Source organism: Phacochoerus africanus, chromosome 8 (genome assembly GCF_016906955.1).
Source record: "Phacochoerus africanus isolate WHEZ1 chromosome 8, ROS_Pafr_v1, whole genome shotgun sequence".
NCBI classification, from domain to species: Eukaryota; Metazoa; Chordata; class Mammalia; order Artiodactyla; family Suidae; genus Phacochoerus; species Phacochoerus africanus.
This window is the reverse complement of record NC_062551.1, coordinates 46,719,483-46,740,703: the sequence shown is the minus strand read 5'-3', so window position 1 is coordinate 46,740,703 and position 21,221 is coordinate 46,719,483. Positions and strand designations below refer to the sequence as shown.

The window sequence follows — 21,221 nt, the reverse complement described above, 5'->3', positions numbered from 1 at the left end:
TCCCCGAATTGTCAAGGAGCCCACCCAGAGCTGCCTCATTAGAATAGAAGATAACCCCATCCCCCCGAAAATCACACAGGTTTTAGGAGCTCTAGGCCAGGAACCAGAGGCAGAGACCAGTATCTATACACAGTCGACCCTTGAATGGGTTTGAACCGAGAGGGTCCACCCAAGCATAGACTGTTTTTCAATAAACACCACAGTACGACACAATCCAAGGTCGGCTGAATCCACGGATGTGGAAAGGCCTGTTTTCTACTTGACAGCCCTACACCCTGGGTTGTTCAAGCGTCAACTGAATTTTCTGTTACCTCACCCCACGCCTTGACACCTGTATCCATGGATCCTGGCTGCTGGGAGATACTACCCCACACAGGATGCTGATTCGGCACATACACAGCCTTCCAGAGGACCCAGCCTCAGCCTGCAAGGTATTGTCACCAGCTGGCTCTGTAACGGAGTCTTCCAAAGGTCATTCCATTACTCCATCAAGCCAGCTGCTTCAGGAGGGTGGGAAACATGGTCAGACCAATGAAGCCCACGAGCATGGACCCACTGCTGCACTTATTCTCCTGTGAAGCGAGTTTCTGGATCAGAAGCAAACCGTGACAGTGGATAAGGCATTCTCTAAGTCCATAGGTGGTGGTTTGGACAGAAGCACCGCAGGCAGGGAAGGCAAATCCACAGCCAGAGTCAGTCTCTATTCTAGCGAGGACCAAATGCTGCTTGTACCACGATGGAAGTGATTTACTGTCATCTACCTGCCACCCGGTAGCTGGCCCAACACCCCTCAGGGAACGCTGCTATATTGCGGGTTCAGGCTTTGTCTCTGCGGCCGGCAGAATGAATACCCAGCAGCGGCCACAGGCAGGTAAGCCCTGGTGAGTGCAAGTCCGTGTTGCTGAGTCCATGCATAATGGCCATCCCTGCCCCCATGACCACTCCGTTCACACGCTCACTGATGATACCGGGGTGGCTGGGGAAAGAAACCGTTATTGAAGGACAGACCCACCTACCCACTTGATTATTAAAATCCCTGCTGAGGTCGCCCTTTAGTAAGTATTCATATGGGAGACAAGGAACTCCAACTGTTTTGCCCAGAGAGGGCTAACCACCTATCTCTTCCCCAGATTTCACTGAAACCAAATTTCCAGTCGTGTTCCTTCCTCCATTATCACACACTCCCACACGTGTTCTCGGCATTTCTGTCTATATAAATTAGAAAGCGAAGTAGTTCCTTTGGCGTGTAGCACACCTCCTCGTGGCTCACGCTTTGTTCCTCACTCCAGGAGTCAGCTGGGACTTGCGTCCAGTGGTAGGTAGGCCCGGAAATAAGCTGGGGTGGTGGGGATGGTTTCTGGAGTCACAGCATTGTCTTGCATGGCCACCGCCTCAGGGGAGGTCACCACCGTTTCTTCAGGCAATGCAGGGTCTGTCCCCTCAAATGGAGGTGGAAATGCTGATGCCATTGTGGGTGGGGATGCCACATCCACTGGTAAAGAGGACTCTGCACTTAGGGCTCAACGTCGCCAGCTTCATCCGGGACTTCCCACATGTCACATACCGACTAAGAGAATGGTAGTCTTTCCCAATCAATGCCTTCACTTTCGCAATATTTTGTTTTGTTTTCTTAGGGCTGCACCCACAGTATATGGAGATTCACAGGCTAGGGGTCAAATCGGAGTTGTAGCTGCCAGCCTACACCACAGCCACAGCAACAGCAACGCCAGATCCGAGCCATGTCTGTGACCTACACCACAGCTCACAGAAACACCGGATCCTTAACCCACTGCCTGAGGCCAGGGATCAAACTCACAACCTCATGGTTCCCAGTCAGATTAGTTTCCACCACACCACAAGGGGAACTCCCCACTTAAACAATTTTTTAACACTATTTATTCAGCTGAGAATTTTCCAACTCTTTAGAGTCTGCTTCAAAAATTCCATCTTTGTCACTTCTCTCTTCTTACATATTATAATCATGTAGGAGGAACCAAGCCACACCCTTAATTCCATTGCTCAGAAATTTTACTTTCCGCAAAATACTAGTACAGGAGCAGGTATTAGCTGTGTTCTTTGCCACTTTGTATAAAGAATGACCTTTCCTTCAGCTTCCAATAACATGTTCCTCATTTTCATCCAGGATGCCTCAGAATGGTCTTTACTGTTCACATTTCCATCAACATTTTGTTCATGATTCTCTAAGAAGATCCTGAAGTTTTTTTCTTCCTTCCTCTCTCTGTTTCGGCATATGGAAGTTCCCAGGCTAGGGGTCGAATTGGAGCTGCAGCTGCCAGCCTACACCAGTTACTCGGGATCTGAGCCACATATGCAGTCTACACCACACATCACACCAACCCCAGATCCTTAACCCACTGAGTGAGGCCAGGGATCAAATCCGAATCCTTATGGATCCTAGTCAGGATAGTTAACTGCTGAGCCATGACGGGAACTCCCAAGACTGAGGTTTTCTCTTCAGTTCTCCTCTTTTCTCAGATTTCATCAAAATCACCTTTAACATCTGTTTTTTTTTTTTTTTTTTTGCATGCATGCACGTCAAAACTCTTTTCAACCTTTATTCACTCACTATTCAGTTCTGATGCCACTTCCATATTTTTAGATATTTGTTACATTAGCATCCCAATTCTGGTACCAATTTGTCTTATTCATCTTGGGCTGCAGTAACTCAGTATCAGAAATTGGGTGGCTTACAGTTACTTCTCATGAATCTGGAGCCTGGAAGTCTAACATAAGGGTGCCAGCATAGTCAGTTTTTGGTGAGAAACATCTTCCAGATTGAAGATTGCCATCTTCTCATTGTATGCTCACATGGCAGAGGATGTGAGGGTGAGAGAATTCTCTGCAGTCCTTTTTATAAGGCCATCAATCCCATGTGGGAAGCCTCCAACCTCAACACTTGTTACCTCTGTAAGGCCCCACCTCCCAATAATATCATGCTGGGGGTTAGGACGTCAATACATGAATTTTGAGGAGACACAATCTGTCCATTGCGAGGCCCAAATGGATTCTTTCAAACATTCAAGGAGTTATTAACTCAATTCTATATTACCTCTTCTGGAAATTAAAAGGAGGCAACACTTTCAGACTCATGAAGCCACCATCAACCTGATACAAAATGAGACAAAAGAACTATAGACCAGTATCCCTCATGAACAGATGCAAAAATCCTCAATAAAACATTAGTAAATCATAGCAATCACAGCAAATCCAGTAATATATATTTTAAAGTACACACTATAGACACATGGGAGTTTATTCCAATGATGTAATGCTTAATCAATATTTGAAAATCCATGAAGGTAATCCATCATATCAACAAAGTAAAAAAAAAAAAAATCTCATTACATTCATTATCTCAATTGGTGCATATTCCAAGTAGAATTTTAAGGAAATATAGAGGGTTCATGACAGTGTTTATAGGGAACAAAGGGTTCTCAATGTTAAAAAAAGGCCTAAGTGGAGGAAATATCAAATATATGGTACTGTCATGAAAACGTGGCCTCAGAATAAAGATGAAGCCAACTTTCATCCTTTCTGTGAAATAGCAGGGCTTCTACGAATTTTAAAGTCATTTTTCCACAGTAGCCCCATACGGAATTCAATACAATTCATTGATCTTTTCTTTAACTGAATGAACCCTAATAAAAGTTAAAGCAAATACACTTTCTAAAGGAATGGTGCTACTTGGAAGCACTACAAGTTTGAACTTAATGTGATAGAACAGTGCAAAGTGAAAAAGAGCCTTTGGATCCTAAAACATCAAAAACAATCTGAGAAAACCACTCAGCTATAAACACAAGCAACATTTTATGAAGAAAAAAAAAAAAGTCCAGTACGACTCAGGGTAGAAACAAGAACTCAGTATGTAAACCTCAGTGTGTTGGGAGCAGAAACACTTATATTGGGTTCTGTTTTATGCAGTAATACAACCCACTGAATATCACATCTTCCTAACCACAGCAAAGAAGTCCTGTGAGAAACTGAGATGTTACATTCTCTTCTTTCTTAGAACTAAGTGTTCAAAACCTCATGTGTACTTTACACTGAACACCATTTTAATCTGTACTAGCCGCGATTCAGGTTCTCAACAGCTCAATAGTGCTCAACATGTTACTAGCACCTACCTTATTAGACAATACAGTTCTATTTCATTATTTTCCACAAATAGTTGTAATTGCTTTTCTCAGTCACTCTTTAAAAATATGAAGTACTATGGGACAGGCACTACAACAGATGTATCAATAGATAAACTAGATAAAATCTGGATCCTCAATCTTAATTCCCAAATACATTAGAGCACATTCAACATCCCGGTGTGTGAAACTTTAGCAATATCCGTAAGTTTTGATATGTAGCCATTTATAAAAATCATTCACTGCAAGCTGCTTAAAATTTCATACATATCTTTTTAAAAAGTTATGGAAAACTTCAAATACATGAAGAGAAAGTAGCAAAATGAACAAGCAAAAACCATGTACTCAAGACTCATCTTACCATAATTTTGCAAAGTTCCCAGCCAGGGATTGAACCCATGTCACAACAGCAACTCAAGCTGCTGCAGTAACACCACCAGGTCCTTAACCCACTGTGCCACAAGAGGACTCCTTTTTTGCATGAGCATCTTAAAGGTAATTCCAGACATATCTTATGTGTATAAACTTCCTAATTTATCTCTAAGACACTTTTACATAAACACAATGTTATTACCACATCTAACAAGAACATAATTTCTTAAAATTATCCAATACTGTCAATAGTCCAATTTCCCCAACTGTCATAAAAGTCTTTTTTAATTTGGTTTGACTTGCGATCTAAATAAGAACCACTCATTCACTGCATTTCATTGATACATCTCTTAGGACTCTTTTAATGTCTAAGAGTTCCACCTCCCTTTTTTCAGTGCCATGTTATTGGTTGAGAAGCTGAGTCATTATTCTTGTAAATTACACACTTTAGATTTTAGATTTGTCTGATTTTTGGTGTATCATGTAATTTGTTCTTCTGTTTCCCAAATTTTCTCTAAACTGGGATCTTGATCCTTAGATTCAGGTACAAATTTTTGGCAATGGTATGTCTTATTATATCTTATTAGGAAGCATAAAACCTTTTGTCCTATTTTTGATGAGATTAAAATTGATCAGTGGGTTCAGATGTTGTTAACCTGATCTATTCACTACGAAGTTCATATCCACCGTTCACCTAAGTGCCTTAAACTTCTACTGAGACTTGTGCTTAGATCCATTGTTTTACTATGTGTTGTAAAATTCTCTAAGAACTTTACCTCATCAACTTCTAGTTGCCTTAAAATACAGTTTATACAGTAAATGCAGGGTAAATGACTTTTCTTTCCCTGTATTTATCATTTCCAAAATGAGATGGTGTGCTGGCAACCCCCAGAGGTATACTGTAGAGATGAAAGAATAGAGGTGGTAACAGGTAATCAAAAGCTTTTCCACATTCACTCCCCGAAGAGAGCTTCTTTCTGGGATGAATCCCCTAAAGTTGAACTGAGTTTGAATGGTGATGAAATATATCTACATATTTATTAAACTTCTCTTTTAAATAAAACCTCTTATATTAATTGTGAACATGAAGCAAAAGTGATTCCTACATCCAAACACTTTTTAGAATTTATTTTCTAATGCTCCTTAAGACAAATTTCACGTAGATGGCTTTCTCATAATTTAGTAACATTATGAACTCGCTGATGGTAAGTAAGGTGTGAATGTTGTCTAAATGCCTTCTTACATTCCTTACATTTGTATGGTTTCTCACCAGAATGAATTCTCTGATGTTGAATAAGTGATGAATGAAGTCTAAAGGCCTTTCCACATTCCTTACAGTCATAAGGTTTCTCACCAGTATGAATACTCTGATGTTGAGTAAGTTGGGAGAGAAGTCTAAAAGTCTTTTCGCATTCCTTACACTTATAAGGTTTCTCACCAAAATGAATACTCTGATGTTGAGTAAGCTGTGAAAACAGTCTGAAGGCTTTCCCACATTCCTTACAATCATAGGGTTTCTCTCCAATATGAATACCCTGATGTGAAATAAGTTCTGAGTAACGACGAAAGAACTTCTGACATTCCTTACATTCATAAGGTTTCTCACCAGTATGAATTCTCTGATGGAGAGTTAGGTGATAGGCACGACTAAAGGTCTTCCCACATTCCTTGCAATCATAGGGTTTCTCCCCAGTGTGAATTCTCTGATGAAGAGTAAGTTGCTGCCGCACTCTGAAGGCCTTTCCACATTCTTTACAGTCATAGGGTTTCTCGCCAGTGTGAAGTTTGTGATGTACTCTCAGGCCTGTACTACACAGAAAAGCCTGTCCACATTCCTTGCATTCATAGCACTTCTCAGCAATATTAAGTCTTTGATGTCGAGTAAGGTGTGCATATTGTCGAAAGGTCTTCCCACATTCCTTACATTCATAGGGTTTCTCACCAGTATGAATCCTTTGATGGAGATTAAGTTGTCCTCGGACTCTAAAAGCCTTCCCACATTCCTTACACACATAGGGCTTCTCACCAATATGAATTCTCTGATGTACACGAAGATCTGCACCACACGTAAATATCTTTCCACATCTTTTACATTCAAGGAGTTTGTCAGAAGCATGAATTCTCTGATGTCGACTAAGGTGGGCACACTGTCTAAAGGCTTTTCCACAGTCTTTACATTCATAGGGTTTCTCACCAGTATGAATTCTCTGATGGAAAGTAAGTTGTTGGCGAACTCTAAAAGCCTTCCCACAATCCCCACATTCATAGGGTTTCTCTCTATTGTGAATTCTCTGATACAGAGGAAGAGATGTACGTTTTCTGTTCTTGGTCATTTTTTCAGAGGTGGTTTTTTTCACTTGCCTGAAATATGCCTCTTGTCCCTCAAAATTTTTATATCCACAATCTTTCCTAAAAAAGGAGTCTTCAAGTCCACAACTTCTAATTCTTTCCATTATCTCCCACTGAGATAAATTCATTTCACAAATATCCTTTACTTGAAATAACTTTCTAGTGTCATATCTGGATTCCAAATCTGAAAGAAAACAAGATAAACACACACTATTTTCTTATTCTAGAAAAAGTAAACAAAGAAGCAAATAACTTCATAATAGGAGGAAAAAAAAAAAAAAGCCCAGTAGAAGTAAACATGCTAGGAGGGGAGCAACCTTCTAAAATAATCATGTAATTTGAAAAAAGCCAAGAGAAGTAAAGAAAATGATGTGGAAACAGATAAAGTCTGAGATCTTCACCTAAACTTTTTAATGATTTCTCTTTTTTTAAAATAAGAATAAAGTACAAACGCCTTACTATGAATAATATGGCCTTTGTTTACCAAGAGATTTCATCTCAAACCACTGCTCTCTTTGCACCCTTTATCTCTGCCACACTTGCCTCCTTTCAGATCCTAGAATGTGTTACAATCTTTCCATTTCTTAGAGCTTTTTACTGGCAATTAAATCTCTTGGGAAAACTGACTTCTGTCTCCACATTTTGGGTTCTTTTCATTCTTTAAGGGCTCATGATAAAAATCAGAAAAATGGAGCTCCCATTGTGGCTCAATGGTAACGAATCTGACAAGTATCCACGAGGACCTGGGTTTGATCTCTGGCCTTGCTCAGTGGGTGAAGTATGTGGCATTGCCGTGAGCCACGGTGTAGGTCACAGACACGGCTCAAATCCTGCCTTTTTTTTTTTTTTTTTTGCTATTTCTTTGGGCCGCTCCTGAGGTATATGGAGGTTCCCAGGCTAGGGGTCTAATCGGAGCTTAGCCCCTGGCCTACACCAGAGCCACAGCAACACAGGATCCTAGCCGCGTCTGCAATCTACACCACAGTTCACGGCAACGCCGGATCGTTAACCCGCTCAGCAAGGGCATGGACCGAACCCTCAACCTCATGGTTCCTAGTCGGATTCGCTAACCACTGCGCCACGACGGGAACTCCAAGTGCTGCATTTCTGTGGCTGTGGCATAGGCTGGCAACTACAGTTCCAATTCGACCCATAGCCTGGGAACCTCCATATGCCGTGGGTGCAGAACTAAAAGATAAAGAGACACACAAAAAAAATCAGAAAAACTATCTGTGCTGACTTCACCTAATTTTTATCCTTTATTTTCTATCTCAGTAACTTGTTCCTTGCTTAAAACTTTTTTCAATTTTGTTGTTATATATTCATTAATTATACCAGGGTTTTTTTTTTTTTCTTTTTTCTTTTTTCTTTTTGAGCCACACCCACAGCATGCGGAAGTTCATGGGCCAGGGACTGAATCTTAGCCACAGCTGCGGTAACACTGGATCCTTAACCCACTGCGCCAGGCAGGGATCAAAACTGTGCTGCTACAGAGACACCACTGGATCCTTAATCCTCTGTGACACAGCAGGAACTCCAATTTTCTCATTTTTTAATTCTCTTTGTTGTCTTACCTTAAACCTCCCCAAGGGCAGAAACGATCTTTCACTTATCACTGAATAACAAACATATAGCACACAGTAACTATTAATTATTACATTTCTATAATTAGTAAATAGTAAAAATGTGTATGTTGCCTTGCCCCTAATCTTACACAGTATTATTCTTTTTTTGTCACTTCCTATAGAGAAACAAAGGCACATCTAATCAATCTCAATCAAATACATAAATGGAAAATTTTCTCTACACCTGATTATCCCTCCAACTGCCTCTCTACTTTCACATGCAAATATCTTCAATTCAGCTCATTCTCTACTCTGCATAGTTGTGAGTGAACTTCACTTGCACAACCAAGGTTATGAAAGGTTCCACTTATTTATCATTTATGTTTATATAACTACACACATCTATATTACAAATACTCAACCTGTTTTGTTTCTTTATGCCCTTTCCTATATTCATCCTAAAGTCTGCATAAGCCAATGCCAATTGTGTGCTCCAAGAAAGTATATTATTGATTTTTCAGCAATAACAACAGGTTTATAAAACAGTAACATGCTAATAAAATTCTGAACAAGGACAGATGTTTTCTCAAATGTATATTTTCTCAATATTGTTGCTAAGAGTTCAAAATTTTTCAAAAAGAAAAAGGTGTTTAAAAAACCATCTACAACACAGCAACATTATCTTTAATATGCCCAAACTGGAAAGAATCCAATTGTTCATCAACAGAACAATGACAAGGTAAATTAAGATGTATGCTTACAACACAGTAACAACAACGAATTATAAGAGTATGAATTGTACAGCAATGAGAATGAATAATGTGCAAGTACACACAACATGGATAATTCTCACAAGCATAATGATGAGCAAAGTCAGACAAAATATATATTATTCCATTTTTTCAAGAGCAGTAAAATTAATCTGTGGACTTGCTAAAAGTCAGGCTAGTAGTTAACTTTGATAGCAAAGAATGACTGGAAAAAGTTAAGAGGGAGCTTCTGATATCCTAGTAAAAGCTCTGTTTCTGAAACCGTGTGATTAGATGGCTGTTATCACTTTGTGAAAATTCGGTAAGCTGCATATTATGATTTTTCCATTTTTGGTACCTATTTTTATTTCAATAAATTTACTTTTTCTCCCCCTCTTTTTTGGCTGCACTTGCAGCCTATGGAAGCTCCCTGGCCAGGGGCTGAATCTGAGCCACAGCTGTGGCAACACCAGATCCTTAACCCTCTGTGCCAGGCTGGGTATTGAACCTGCCCTGCCAGAGAGTCAATGTCAGATACTTAACCTACTTTGCCACAGCAGGAACCCCTCAATAAGTTTACTTTATGATTTTTTAAATTAATTAATTAATTTTTTTTAGGGCTGCACCTGCAGCATATGGAAGTTCCCAGGCTAGGGGTTGAATCGGAACTGCAGCTGCAGGCCTATGCCACAGCAACACCAGATCCAAACTGCATCTGTATCCTATGCTGCAGCTCACAGCAATGCCAGATCCTTAACCCACTGAGCAAGGCCAGGGATCAAATCCACATCCCCAAGGATATTAGTCGGGTTCTTAACCTACTGAGCCACAATGGGAAGTCAATAAGTTTCCCTTAAAAAGGATATACTAAAAAGATGTTAAAAGGCAACAATGAGGTGGGTTATTTGTGAGCAGAGACAAATGAGTGGCACAGAAAATACTACTATGAAATCTGTGTGTCTTTTTCCCTCCTTCCATATCCCCTCCATCTCTCCCTTTTTCTGACCCTTACTTCTCTTTTGCCCTCTCTTTCCCTCTCCCCCTCCCCCACCTATCTGCCTGTCTCTATCTCCCTATTCAAGAAAGCAATATAAAATTATGGCAATTTTGTAAAAAATTTTGGGAAAAAAAGTTTAAGGCTTCATTATGACAAATAAGATATAAATGACATGTAAAATGAACAATAACTAAGTAACAGCAGGAGTAAATAAGTAGACAGCTTAAAAGGTATAACTGTTACTAAAATGGTAATTTCAAAGGATTTACTTGCAAAATACAATTAAAAACCATTGATCTAAAGGAAAGTTGTAGTCAAAATCAAAACTGAAAGCCCAGTTGTAAGAATAATGAGAACGTGTGCACAGCATAAAAGCCCATATAAACCAGTATAAGAAATGTTAAACAATGGAAACAGTAATGCAATAAAGGAAGTGAGCAGACAGTGCACAAAATAAATAAAAGTATAAAAAAACTTAGGGCAAAATGTTCATATTCACTCATAAAAAACAAAGTAGAAGTAGTTACAAAACTTATAAAATCTGAAGGTTTTAACTTAAAGAACAAACATAACATTCCCAGTGTGGATACAGTGAACCTGAGATTCTCTTATATGACTTCCTCCCCTAAGTGACATGCCGGATTAAGATCTTGGCATGCTGAACATTCCTATCTAGGAGACTATACTACAGTTGACCCTTGAACATGGGGGTTAGAAGGGCCAATATCTCCCACTATTGAAAATCTGTGTATAACTTTACAGTGGGCCCTACATACCCATAGTTCTGTAACCAAAGATTCAAACAACCTCAAATCATGTAGCACCGTTGTATATATTTATTTTTTAAAACCCATGGATGGCAGTTTCCCTTGTGGTGCAGTGGAAATGATCCGACTAGGAACCATGAGGTTGCAGGTTTGATCCCTGGCCTTGCTCAGTGAGTTAAGGATCCAGTGTTGCCGTGAGCTGTGGTGTAGGTCGCAGATGCGGCTTGGATCCCATGTTGCCGTGGCTCTGGTGTAGGCTGGCAGCTATAGCTCCGATTAGACCCCTAGCCTGGGAACCTCCATATGCAGCTGGAGAGGCCCAAGAAATGGCAAAAAGACAAAAAAAATAAAAAAATAAAAATAAGGAGCAAATTACCTGGTCACAATGTTAATTTGTTTCCTGAGATATGATGTCTTCAATATCTTGTGCTGATTTAAGATGATATGGATACAGAATATTTATGACAGAGGCAGTTTTAGTCACATTAACACCAGAGGTTATGTATCAAGAGATCTGCAAATGTTAAAACCCTACAACCACATAATTGTACTTCTAAAAATCAAAATTGATCAAGTATTGAATAATTCATACTTTATTCCAAATAATCCTCACATTCTGCCGATAACTTTCCTGCTAATTTCATCAAGGAATCAGAGCAATTGAAAGAAAAATGTTCTTCTCCCCTTCAACACATTATCCAACCAACCTGTCTCCATATTCTCCTCATATGCATCGATTTTCCTTCGTAAGTTGGCTGACTCCTACTCATTTATTGAAAGTCATGGCTTACAAAATTATCCTCTCTCTCCATCAATTTTTATTTTTCTCTTTGAAATCATTCCCTTTAGTTTACAAACACATTCTAATACCTCACATCCTAAAATACTTTACCTGTCTCCCATGTATCTGATTTTATGGCAAAATTCCTCCAAAAAGAATCATATACATTTATTTTCACCACTGCCTGACCTCACCTTTTCCTTTCCTTTTATCTCCTGATAACTTTAAAACAAAATTTTATTACAAAGCATTTCTAACATACACAAAAGTAGAATAGTAAGAATATAGTAGGGCCATGTATCTACGAACCAACTTCAACAACCATCAACCAAGCCCAATAGTGGCCCATGCAGACCTTAATTCATTCTCCTCACTTTTTTTTTGAAGTAAATCTCATATATTAATTTCTGTAATTCGCCTCAAAGATTTATCTCTAAAAGGCTTTAAAAAATCATAATACCATTATCCAAACCTGAAAAACTGAACAGTAATTAAGAACATCAAAAATCAGCGCTCACACTTCCACCTATCTCACACATTAAATTTTAAACTTAAAAAATAAATGACCCAAACCAAGTTCATAATGTACAAGTAGTTGACATATCCTTCAGGTCTAAAACCTATAGGTTCTCCTGCTATCTTCCGATTTCCCTTCAATTTATTTGTTGAAGAACTGGTTTTGACCCTATAGCATTTCTCATATTCTGAATTTTGCTGACTCTATGTCCCTCTGTCTTCCTCAAATAAACTTCCCCAAACAGGATGGCTTTAGAAGTTCCATCATACTTAGGCCCACCTCATGGCGATATGACATCCTTTGATTAGAAGAAATATAGTGCCTGATTGTCTATTTCTGTGATGTTATCAGCATTGATGTTCAGGGCCTAAATCCAGTAGCTCACTATGGGTTCTAAAAGGGTGCTATCCTCTCATTCTTCATTTATTCACTGAGTAATTTTATTAAGAAAAACATCCCTCCATCTACTACCTATTGCTACAGTTCTTACAAGGAAGGCAGGGTAAATGCTTCTTTTCCTCTAAATGTACGCGTTCTTTTCATTTCATTTCTTTCTTTTTTTTATTTTTATCTTTTTAGGGCCACACCCATGGCATATGGAGATTCCCAGGCTAGGGGTCAAATCAGAGCTGTAGCCACCGGCACACACCACAGCAATGCCAGATCCAAGCTGTATCTTCCACCTACGCCACAGCTCATGGCAATGCTGGATCCTTAACCCACTAAGTGAGGCCAGGGATTGAACCGGCATCCCCATGGATGCTAGTCAGCTTCATTTCCACTGAGCCACGAAGTGACCTCCTAAATTTATGCTTTCTAAATAAGTTATTTCTCTAGTAGTTTCCAATGATGAACAATCTGTATCATTAACAATTTATAAAATTAAGCATATTTTATATGTTGCAGTATACTGCTGTTATGTACACAGATGCTCAAATGATTCCATCTTTGACAACGTGAAGAGCCTCTTCCAGTTGGTTTCTCTTCTCTGACCGCCCTATCTAAAATTACCTCACTCACACCTCATAATTCTCTATATTCTTATCCTATTCACTTTCCTTCAAAATACTTAATCACTTCACAATACAATATTTAGCAATCCATTTGTGTATTTGTTTATTACATGATTTCCCTACTACAACGTGAACTCCATGAAGAGAAGGCAGTGAAGAGGTATATACAAAAAGACAAAAGATAAGCCAGAAAGGAATGAGATGCAAAGTACAAGGAAAATGTTAGTCACTGGGGGAGAAAGCTCTCCCCCACCGAAATGAGAAGGAAATAGGAGAGTGAACAAAGAAGTAGTAAGTGGAAGGATAGATGAAATGCCTTTGGTGGTTCATGCTGAGATCTAAGTTTTCTTCCCAGGTGTCAGGTCCTTCCTTCATAATCAACATCTAAGGGGTGTGTTTCCTTCCCAGCCAGCAGGGATATGCCCTGCCATGAACAGCTTGTCTCATCCTGATTGGCACTTACCTAGGCTCCATCTTCTTTTCTCATCCCTCACAACCATCCAGGGTTCTTTCCCTTGCTCTAGCAGAGTAATTACATCTGGCTTAGAAATGGAACAGCCTCCTTGAAAAAAACATAATGGAACATAATTTAGAAAGGATATACTTGGCCAAGCCTTCAGAACAAAGAAGAGTAAGGGAACTGAAAAACATTCATATTAGAATTATTTTAGGATCACAAGGAATCACAAGAACAGAGAAGTAGGAATATTGCCTTATTTTTTTTTTTTTCTTTTTCGGCCTCACCTGCAGCATAGGGAAATTCCCGGGCCAGGGATCGAATCCAAGCTGGAGCTGTGACCCATGCCACAGCTGCAGCAAACACCAGAACCTTAACCCACTGTCCCAGGTGGGGGATCACATCAGCACCTCCACAGAGACAAGTCAGATCGTGGACCCACTACCCCACAACAGGAACTCCATTATTACCTTATTTTAATTGTCAACTCATACAGGCTCTATCTCTTTTTTTTTTTTTTTTTGGTCTTTTTGCTATTTCTTGGGCTGCTTCCTGCGGCATATGGAGGTTCCCAGGCTAGGGGTCGAATCGGAGCTGCAGCCACCGGCCTACGCCAGAGCCACAGCAACGCGGGATCCAAGCCGAGTCTGCAACTTACACCACAGCTCACGGCAACACTGGATCCTTAAACCACTGAGCAAGGCCAGAGACCGAACCCGCAACCTCATGGTTCCTAGTCAGATTTGTTAACCACTGCGCCACGACGGGAACTCCCCAGGATCTATCTCTTAAGAAAGTAATCACTGAGAGCACTGGTTTCAAATTATGCCTCTGTCACCTGAGTCACCACAGCCTCAGTTTTCTCAGTTGGAAAAACAGTAATATATACCCATAGGTAAGTAATAATATGCAATAACGTATAAAATAAATACTCATAGGATTGTTGTGAGGTTTGACTTAAAAGTTCTTGAATGAGTGGCTAGTACATTATGTTTATAAAGTGCTATTTTTTTGCTTTTATGTCTTTTTGTCTTTTCTAGGGCTGTATCTGCAGCATATGGAGGTTCCCAGGCTAGGGGCTGAATCAGAACTACAGCTGCCGGCCTATACCACAGCCACAGCAACTCAGGATCTGAGCTACGTCTTCAACCTACACCACAGCTCACAGCAACGCCAGATCCTTAACCACTAAGAAAGGCCAGGGATCGAACCCGAAACCTCATGGTTCCTAGCTGGATTCGTTAACCACTGAGCCATGATGGGAACTCTATTTTTGCTTTTTTAAACATATTTTACTAAGAGGAAAATATTTAGTTTCTTGCCAATATATTCATCCAATGTTAGAAGCAACGTTCATAAATTTTGAACTTTTAATCATAAATTAATTAAAAGACAATATATTTGTCATAGTAAACTGAATGTGTCCACTTGAGTTTTCTTTTTTTTTTCTTTTTCTGTCTTTTTAGGGCTGCATGTGAGGCATATGGAGGTTCCCAGGCTAGGGGTCGAATCAGAGCTGTAGCCGCTGGCCTAAGCCACAGCCACAGCCAACATCAGATCCGAGCCACATCTACAACCTACACCACAGCTCACGGCAACGCTGAGTCCTTAACCCTTAAGCAAGGCCAGGGATCAAACCTGGGTCCTTATGGATGCTAGCCAGATGTACTTCCACTAAGCCACACCGGGAACTCCTCCACTTGAGTTTTAACTATTGATTTAACCCACTGAATAAGCTTTTTCAACAGGTATGTAGAGCCAGATACCTCTGTCTTCTTACTCACATTTCTGGTAAGTTGATGGATAACAGACCATATACAGCAGTAGGAAAATAGTTTTCAGTGAAAATGGTTTTGCTGGGAGTTCTCTGATGGCCTAGTGAGTTGAGGCTCATACGTTCTCACCACTGGGGCTAGGGTTTTTTGCTATGTGGTATAGGGTTCGATCCCTGGCCCAGGAACTTCCACGTCCCGCCTGCGTGGCAAAAAAAGAAAAAAGAAAAAAAGAGAGAGAGAAACCTAAAATAAACATTGCAACTCTTGCTTAAAAAAAAAAAAAAAAAAAGGTAAGAAGAAAATGGTTTTGGAGGAGTTCCCGTCGTGACGCAGTGGTTAATGAATCTGACTAGGAACCATGAGGTTGTGGGTTCGATCCCTGGCCTTGCTCAGTTGGTTAAGGATCCGGCATTGCTGTGAGCTGTGGTGTAGGTCGTCAGACGCAGCTCGGATCCCGCATTGCTGTGGCTCTGGCATAGGCCAGCGGCTACAGCTCCCATTCGACCCCTAGCCTGGGAACCCCCACATGCCGAGGGTGCGGCCCTAGAAAAAGCAAAAAAAAAAAAAAAAAAAAGAAGAAAATGGTTTTGCTCTCAGTGTCTAAGAATTATATCCAACTATCAAAGAGAAGCAATTAGAAAAAAGGCGAAGGAAAATGTAAAGGTCACTGAATTACAGGGGAGCTAACGGGCTGTTTAATAGCTGGAGGTGCCTCTTCACAAACTACAGAGCAGATATGCAGCTAGTTTTCAGAAAGAGAGCCTGACAATTCAGTCATGTGAGTTTCTCAATTATTTGACACAGATTAAACTTACCCAGTGACACCAAGTTGCTATAGTTCTCTAAGATCACATCTCTGTACAGATTCCCTCTGATTTGAGTTTCAGGCATTCCCACTCTTCCGAGAAAAGTCTACAGTCACATCTCTGAACATCACCAAATCCTGAAACGACAAACCCATGTATTATTGTCAAGTTTATTTCTGTAAAGGGCCACATGCACCTATTGTCTCTACTGTGTACTTCCATTCCCACTTTTTTTTTTAATAAACAATTCTTTCAAAAAGTAATTAACTGATAGGTTCTACAAAAACAGACCATGGGTTGAATCTGATTTATAAGCTATGATTTGCTTACCACTGCTATACACAAAACTTCCTATATACTATGGGATACCTAATTTTACTTATTTCCAGATATGGTCAGGTAATTACTTCAGAGTTTCATTAAATCATAGCAATATTTTCTTAGATCAGTCTCCCAAGGCAAAATAAAAGTAAAAATAAACACATGGGACTGGAGTTGGCACTGTGGCACAACAGGATCAGCATTATCTCTGGAGTGCTGGGATGCAGGTTTGATCCCTGGAGTGGCACAGTAGGTTAAGGATCCAGTGTTGTTGCAACTGCAGCATAGGTCACAGCTGCAACTCAGATTCAATCCCTGGCCAAGAACTCCATGTGTCCGTGGGGTGGCCAAAAGAAGAAAAAAGAGAAAGGAGGAGTTCCCGTTGTGGCGCAGTGGGTTAACGAATCCGACTAGGAACCATGAGGTTGCGGGTTCGGTCCCTGCCCTTGCTCAGTGGGTTAATGATCCGGCGTTGCCGTGAGCTGTGGTGTATGTCACGGACGAGGCTCAGATCTGGCGTGGCTATGGCTCTGGCGTAGGTCGGTGGCTACAGCTCCGATTCGACCCCTAGCCTGGGAACCTCCATATGCCGAGGGAGCGGCCCAAGAAATAGCAACAACAACAACAACAACAAAAAAAGACAAAAGACAAAAAAAAAAGAAAAAAGAGAAAGGAAAAACAAACAAACAAAACAAATGGGACTTTTGCACAGTAAAGGAAACCATCAATCTTTTGTTGATGGGCACAAAAAGAAACAAAACAAAAAGGGATTAATATCCAAAGTATAAAAACAGCTCATACAACTCAATACCAAAAACAAAAAACCCAATTAAAAAATGGGCAGAAGATCTTAATAGACATTTTTCCAAATGGCCAAGAGGGACATGAAAAGATGCTCAACATCAGTAATTATTAGAGAAAGCTAATCGAAACCACAATGAGATATCACCTCATACAGGTCAGAATGGCCATCATCAAAAAGTCTACAAATAAATGCTGGAAAGGATATGGAGAAAAGGGACCTTCCTACACTGTTGGTGATAATGTGAAACTGGTGCAGCCATTATGTAAAACAGACTGGAGGCTCCTTAAAACACTAAAATAGAGGAGTTTCCACTGTGGCTCAGCAACGTTAAGAACCTGACTAGGTATCCATGAGGATATAGGTTCGATCCCTGGGGGATCTCAATGGGTTAAAGATCTGGTGTTGCTGCAAGCTGCAGCATAGGTTGCAGATGTGGCTCTGATCCCCATGTTGCCATGGTGTAGGCCAGCAGCTGCAGCTCTGATTTGACCCCTAGCCTGTGAACTTCCACATGGCAGGGATATGGCCCTAAGACAGACCAAAAAACAAAAACAAAAACAAAAACAAAACCAAACCTAAAAAAGTAAATACAGAGCTACCAGAGTTCCCATTGTGGCTCAGTGGTCAACGAATCCGACTAGGAACCATGAGGTTGCGGGTTCGATCCCTGGCCTTGCTCAGTGGGTTAAGGATTCAGCGTTGCTGTGAGCTGCGATGTAGGTTGCAGAGGTGGCTCGGATCCCGCATTGCTGTGGCTCTGGCATAGGCCCGGTGGCTACAGCTCCAATTAGACCCCTAGCCTGGGAACCTCCATATGCCGCAGGAGTAACCCCAGAAAAGGCAAAAAGACAAAAAAAAATTAAAAAATAAAAAAAATAGAGCTACCATATGATCCAAGAATCCTACTCCTGGATATATATCTGTAGAAAATGAAAACTTGAAATTTGAAAAGATACATGCATCCCAATGTTCATAGAGCTCTATTTGTAATAGCCTAGACATGGAAACAACTCAAGCTCAAATCTTCAGAAGACTGGCTTAAGAAGATATGGTATACGGAGTCCCCGTCATGGTGCAGCAGAAACGAATCTCACTAGGAGCCATGAGGTTGCAGATTGGATCCCAGGCCTCATTCAGTGGGTTAAGGATCTGGCATTGCTGTGAGCTGTGGTATAGGTTGCAAATGCGGCTCGGATCTGGCATTGCTGTGGCTGTGGCGTAGGCCGTAGCTGTAGCTCCGATTTGACCCCTAGCCTGGGATTTTTGATATGCTGTGGGTGTGGCCCTAAAAAGACAGAAAAGAAAAAGAATTTCACACCATTGAAATAGTGGCCATAAGAATACTGCCTGCAACAAGCTTAAAAAAATTTCTCAATAAATGTGATTTACTCTAATCACTTTTCCTTTAAGGATTATATAAAAAAAAAAAATAATGGAATTTTTTGTCCAAATGAACCATAAAATCTCTTTTTTTTTTTTGCCATTCCTATAGTATGTGGAAGATCCTGGGCTAGGGATTGAAACCCGCACCACAGCCACAACCTGAGCCACAGCTGTGGCAATGCCAAATACTTAGCCCACTGTGCCACAAAAGGAACTTCCAAAATCTCTATTTTAAAAAACACAGTTTGCATAAAACTAAAGAATTCTTCCAAACTATCAATATATATTTCATCACTATCTATATCATTAGCATTTCCCCTATAACAAATCCTTTATTAATTTTTTTTTCTTTTTTGCTTTTTAGGTCCACACCCACAGCATATGGAAGTTCCCAGGCTAGTGGTTGAATTGGGGGCTACTGCTGCTGGCCTCAGTAACGTGGGATCCCAGCCTCATCTGCACCTACAGCTACAGCCATGCTGGATCCTTAACCCACTGAGTGAGGCCATGGAGCGAACATGCATCCTCATGGAGTACTAGTCCGATTCCCTTCTGCTGCGCCAGGACAGGAACTCCCCTTTATTGAATATCTTAAATTTACTAAAATTAGTCCATTTTATAGATATGTTGGACTAGTGAGTTTATTTAGAAATTTCTATACGTTTATTTTTTATTTATATTTTTGTCTTTTTTTTTTTTCCCGCCATTTCTAGGGCTGCTCCACGGCACATGGAGGGTCCCAGGCTGGGGTCAAATTCGAGCCGCGTCTGCAACCTACACCACAGCTGAAGGCAATGCCAGATCCTTAACCCACTGAGCAAGGGCAGGGACCAAACCCGCAACCTCATGGTTCCTAGTCGGATTCGCTAACCACTGCACCACGACGGGAACTCCCCATAGAAATTTCTATACTTTATAAAATATTAAATTATATTTACAAATTTAGGTTACATGAAATTTCTAAAGCTGTAATGTCTCCAGTATGCCTATCTTAGACACATGTGGTTACTTGAGCACATGAACTGTAGTTTAGTAACAAATTTAGATATGCCATAATAAAATACACACCACATATTGAAGACTTAGAAAGAAAAAATAATGTAAAATACTTTAATAATTTTGAATTAGTTACACTTTGTGAATAATGATATTTTGGCTTTACTGGGTTAAATAAAATATTAAAATTAATTGCATATTCTTTTTTACATTTAAAATGTGACTACTAAAAAGTTTATTGTATGTGCCTTGCATATTATTCTAACTTTTATTTTTTAGTGACATATGGAGGTTCCAGGCCAGGGCTGAATCACAGCTGCAGCTGCCTACTACAGCCACAGCCATGCCAGATCTCAGCTGTGTCTGCCACCTACACCACAGCTCACAGCACACCAGATCCTTAACCCACTGAGAGGCCAGGGATAGAACCCACATCTTCATGGATACCAGTCGGGCTCTTAATCCACTGAGCAACAATGGGAACACCTATTATTCTAACTTAGAAAAAAAAATTATCATTCTAGGGTGTTCTCCTATGACGCAGCCAGTCAAGGATCCAGCATGGTCACTGCGCCAGCACCATTGCTGCTGTGGTACAGGTTTGATCCCTGGCCTGGGACATTCCATATGCCACAGGGGTGACCAAAAAAAATTACTATTCTATACTTTTAATGAAATTGATATAAGGTCTCATGTGCTAAGAAGGATAAATTTTATACTTTTTTTGTGGCTTTTTAGGGCTATACCGGCAGCACATGGAGGTTTCCCAGGCTAGGGGTTGAATCAGAGCTACAGCTGCCGGCCTACACCACAGCCACAGCAACCTAGGATCTGAGCCGTGTCTGCGGGCTACACCACAGCTCACAACAACGCTGGACCTTAACCCACTGAGCAAGGCCAGGGATCAAACCTGTGTCCTCATGGATGCTGGTCAGATTTGTTAACCGCTGAGCCACGACAGGAACTCTGTAATTTTATACTTTTAATATTGGATAGTGTTGCTCTAAAGTGTTCTCTAGTTCTGAGAGTCTCATATCAGCTGTCTCCCTCTAGGGACTTCATTTCTGCTCTGGACAAAGACTGAACACACAGGAGACACTGAGTAATGTGGTCAGCTCAAACATGGACCTGGATGGAGAAGAGTGGGTACCACAGGAAGGGCTAGGCTGTCTGGCTCCATCCTTGACTAGAACGGGAGCAGCTAGGACGAAGTTGTTGGATAGGGGTCTTTTAGGAAGTCTCAGGGTAACTAATGAGGATGTTCCCATAACCTGAAAAAAATTTACAGCATTTCAAATAGAGAGAAATATCAACTTACATGAGCCATGATTTCAGAGTTGCCAAGAACTGGTTAATTTTTCCCAAGAGTCATTTACTTGCAGAAGCAGAGTCCACAGAAGTCAAGAGCTGGGGG

The 21,221-nt window shown here is 40.6% G+C and overlaps 1 protein-coding gene across 1 annotated transcript; it reads right to left on the bottom strand.

The window, feature by feature from the left end:
* Window positions 1–4,407: 4,407 nt before the first annotated feature.
* ZFP30 (ZFP30 zinc finger protein) lies at window positions 4,408–21,184 on the bottom strand. Its single transcript, XM_047793222.1, is given in 6 exon segments — window positions 4,408–7,059; window positions 13,728–13,826; window positions 16,312–16,363; window positions 16,366–16,400; window positions 16,403–16,439; window positions 21,126–21,184. Coding segments are annotated over 6 exon segments (1,593 nt in total). The 5' UTR covers window positions 21,135–21,184; the 3' UTR covers window positions 4,408–5,698.
* Between the last annotated feature and the right edge of the window lie 37 nt (window positions 21,185–21,221).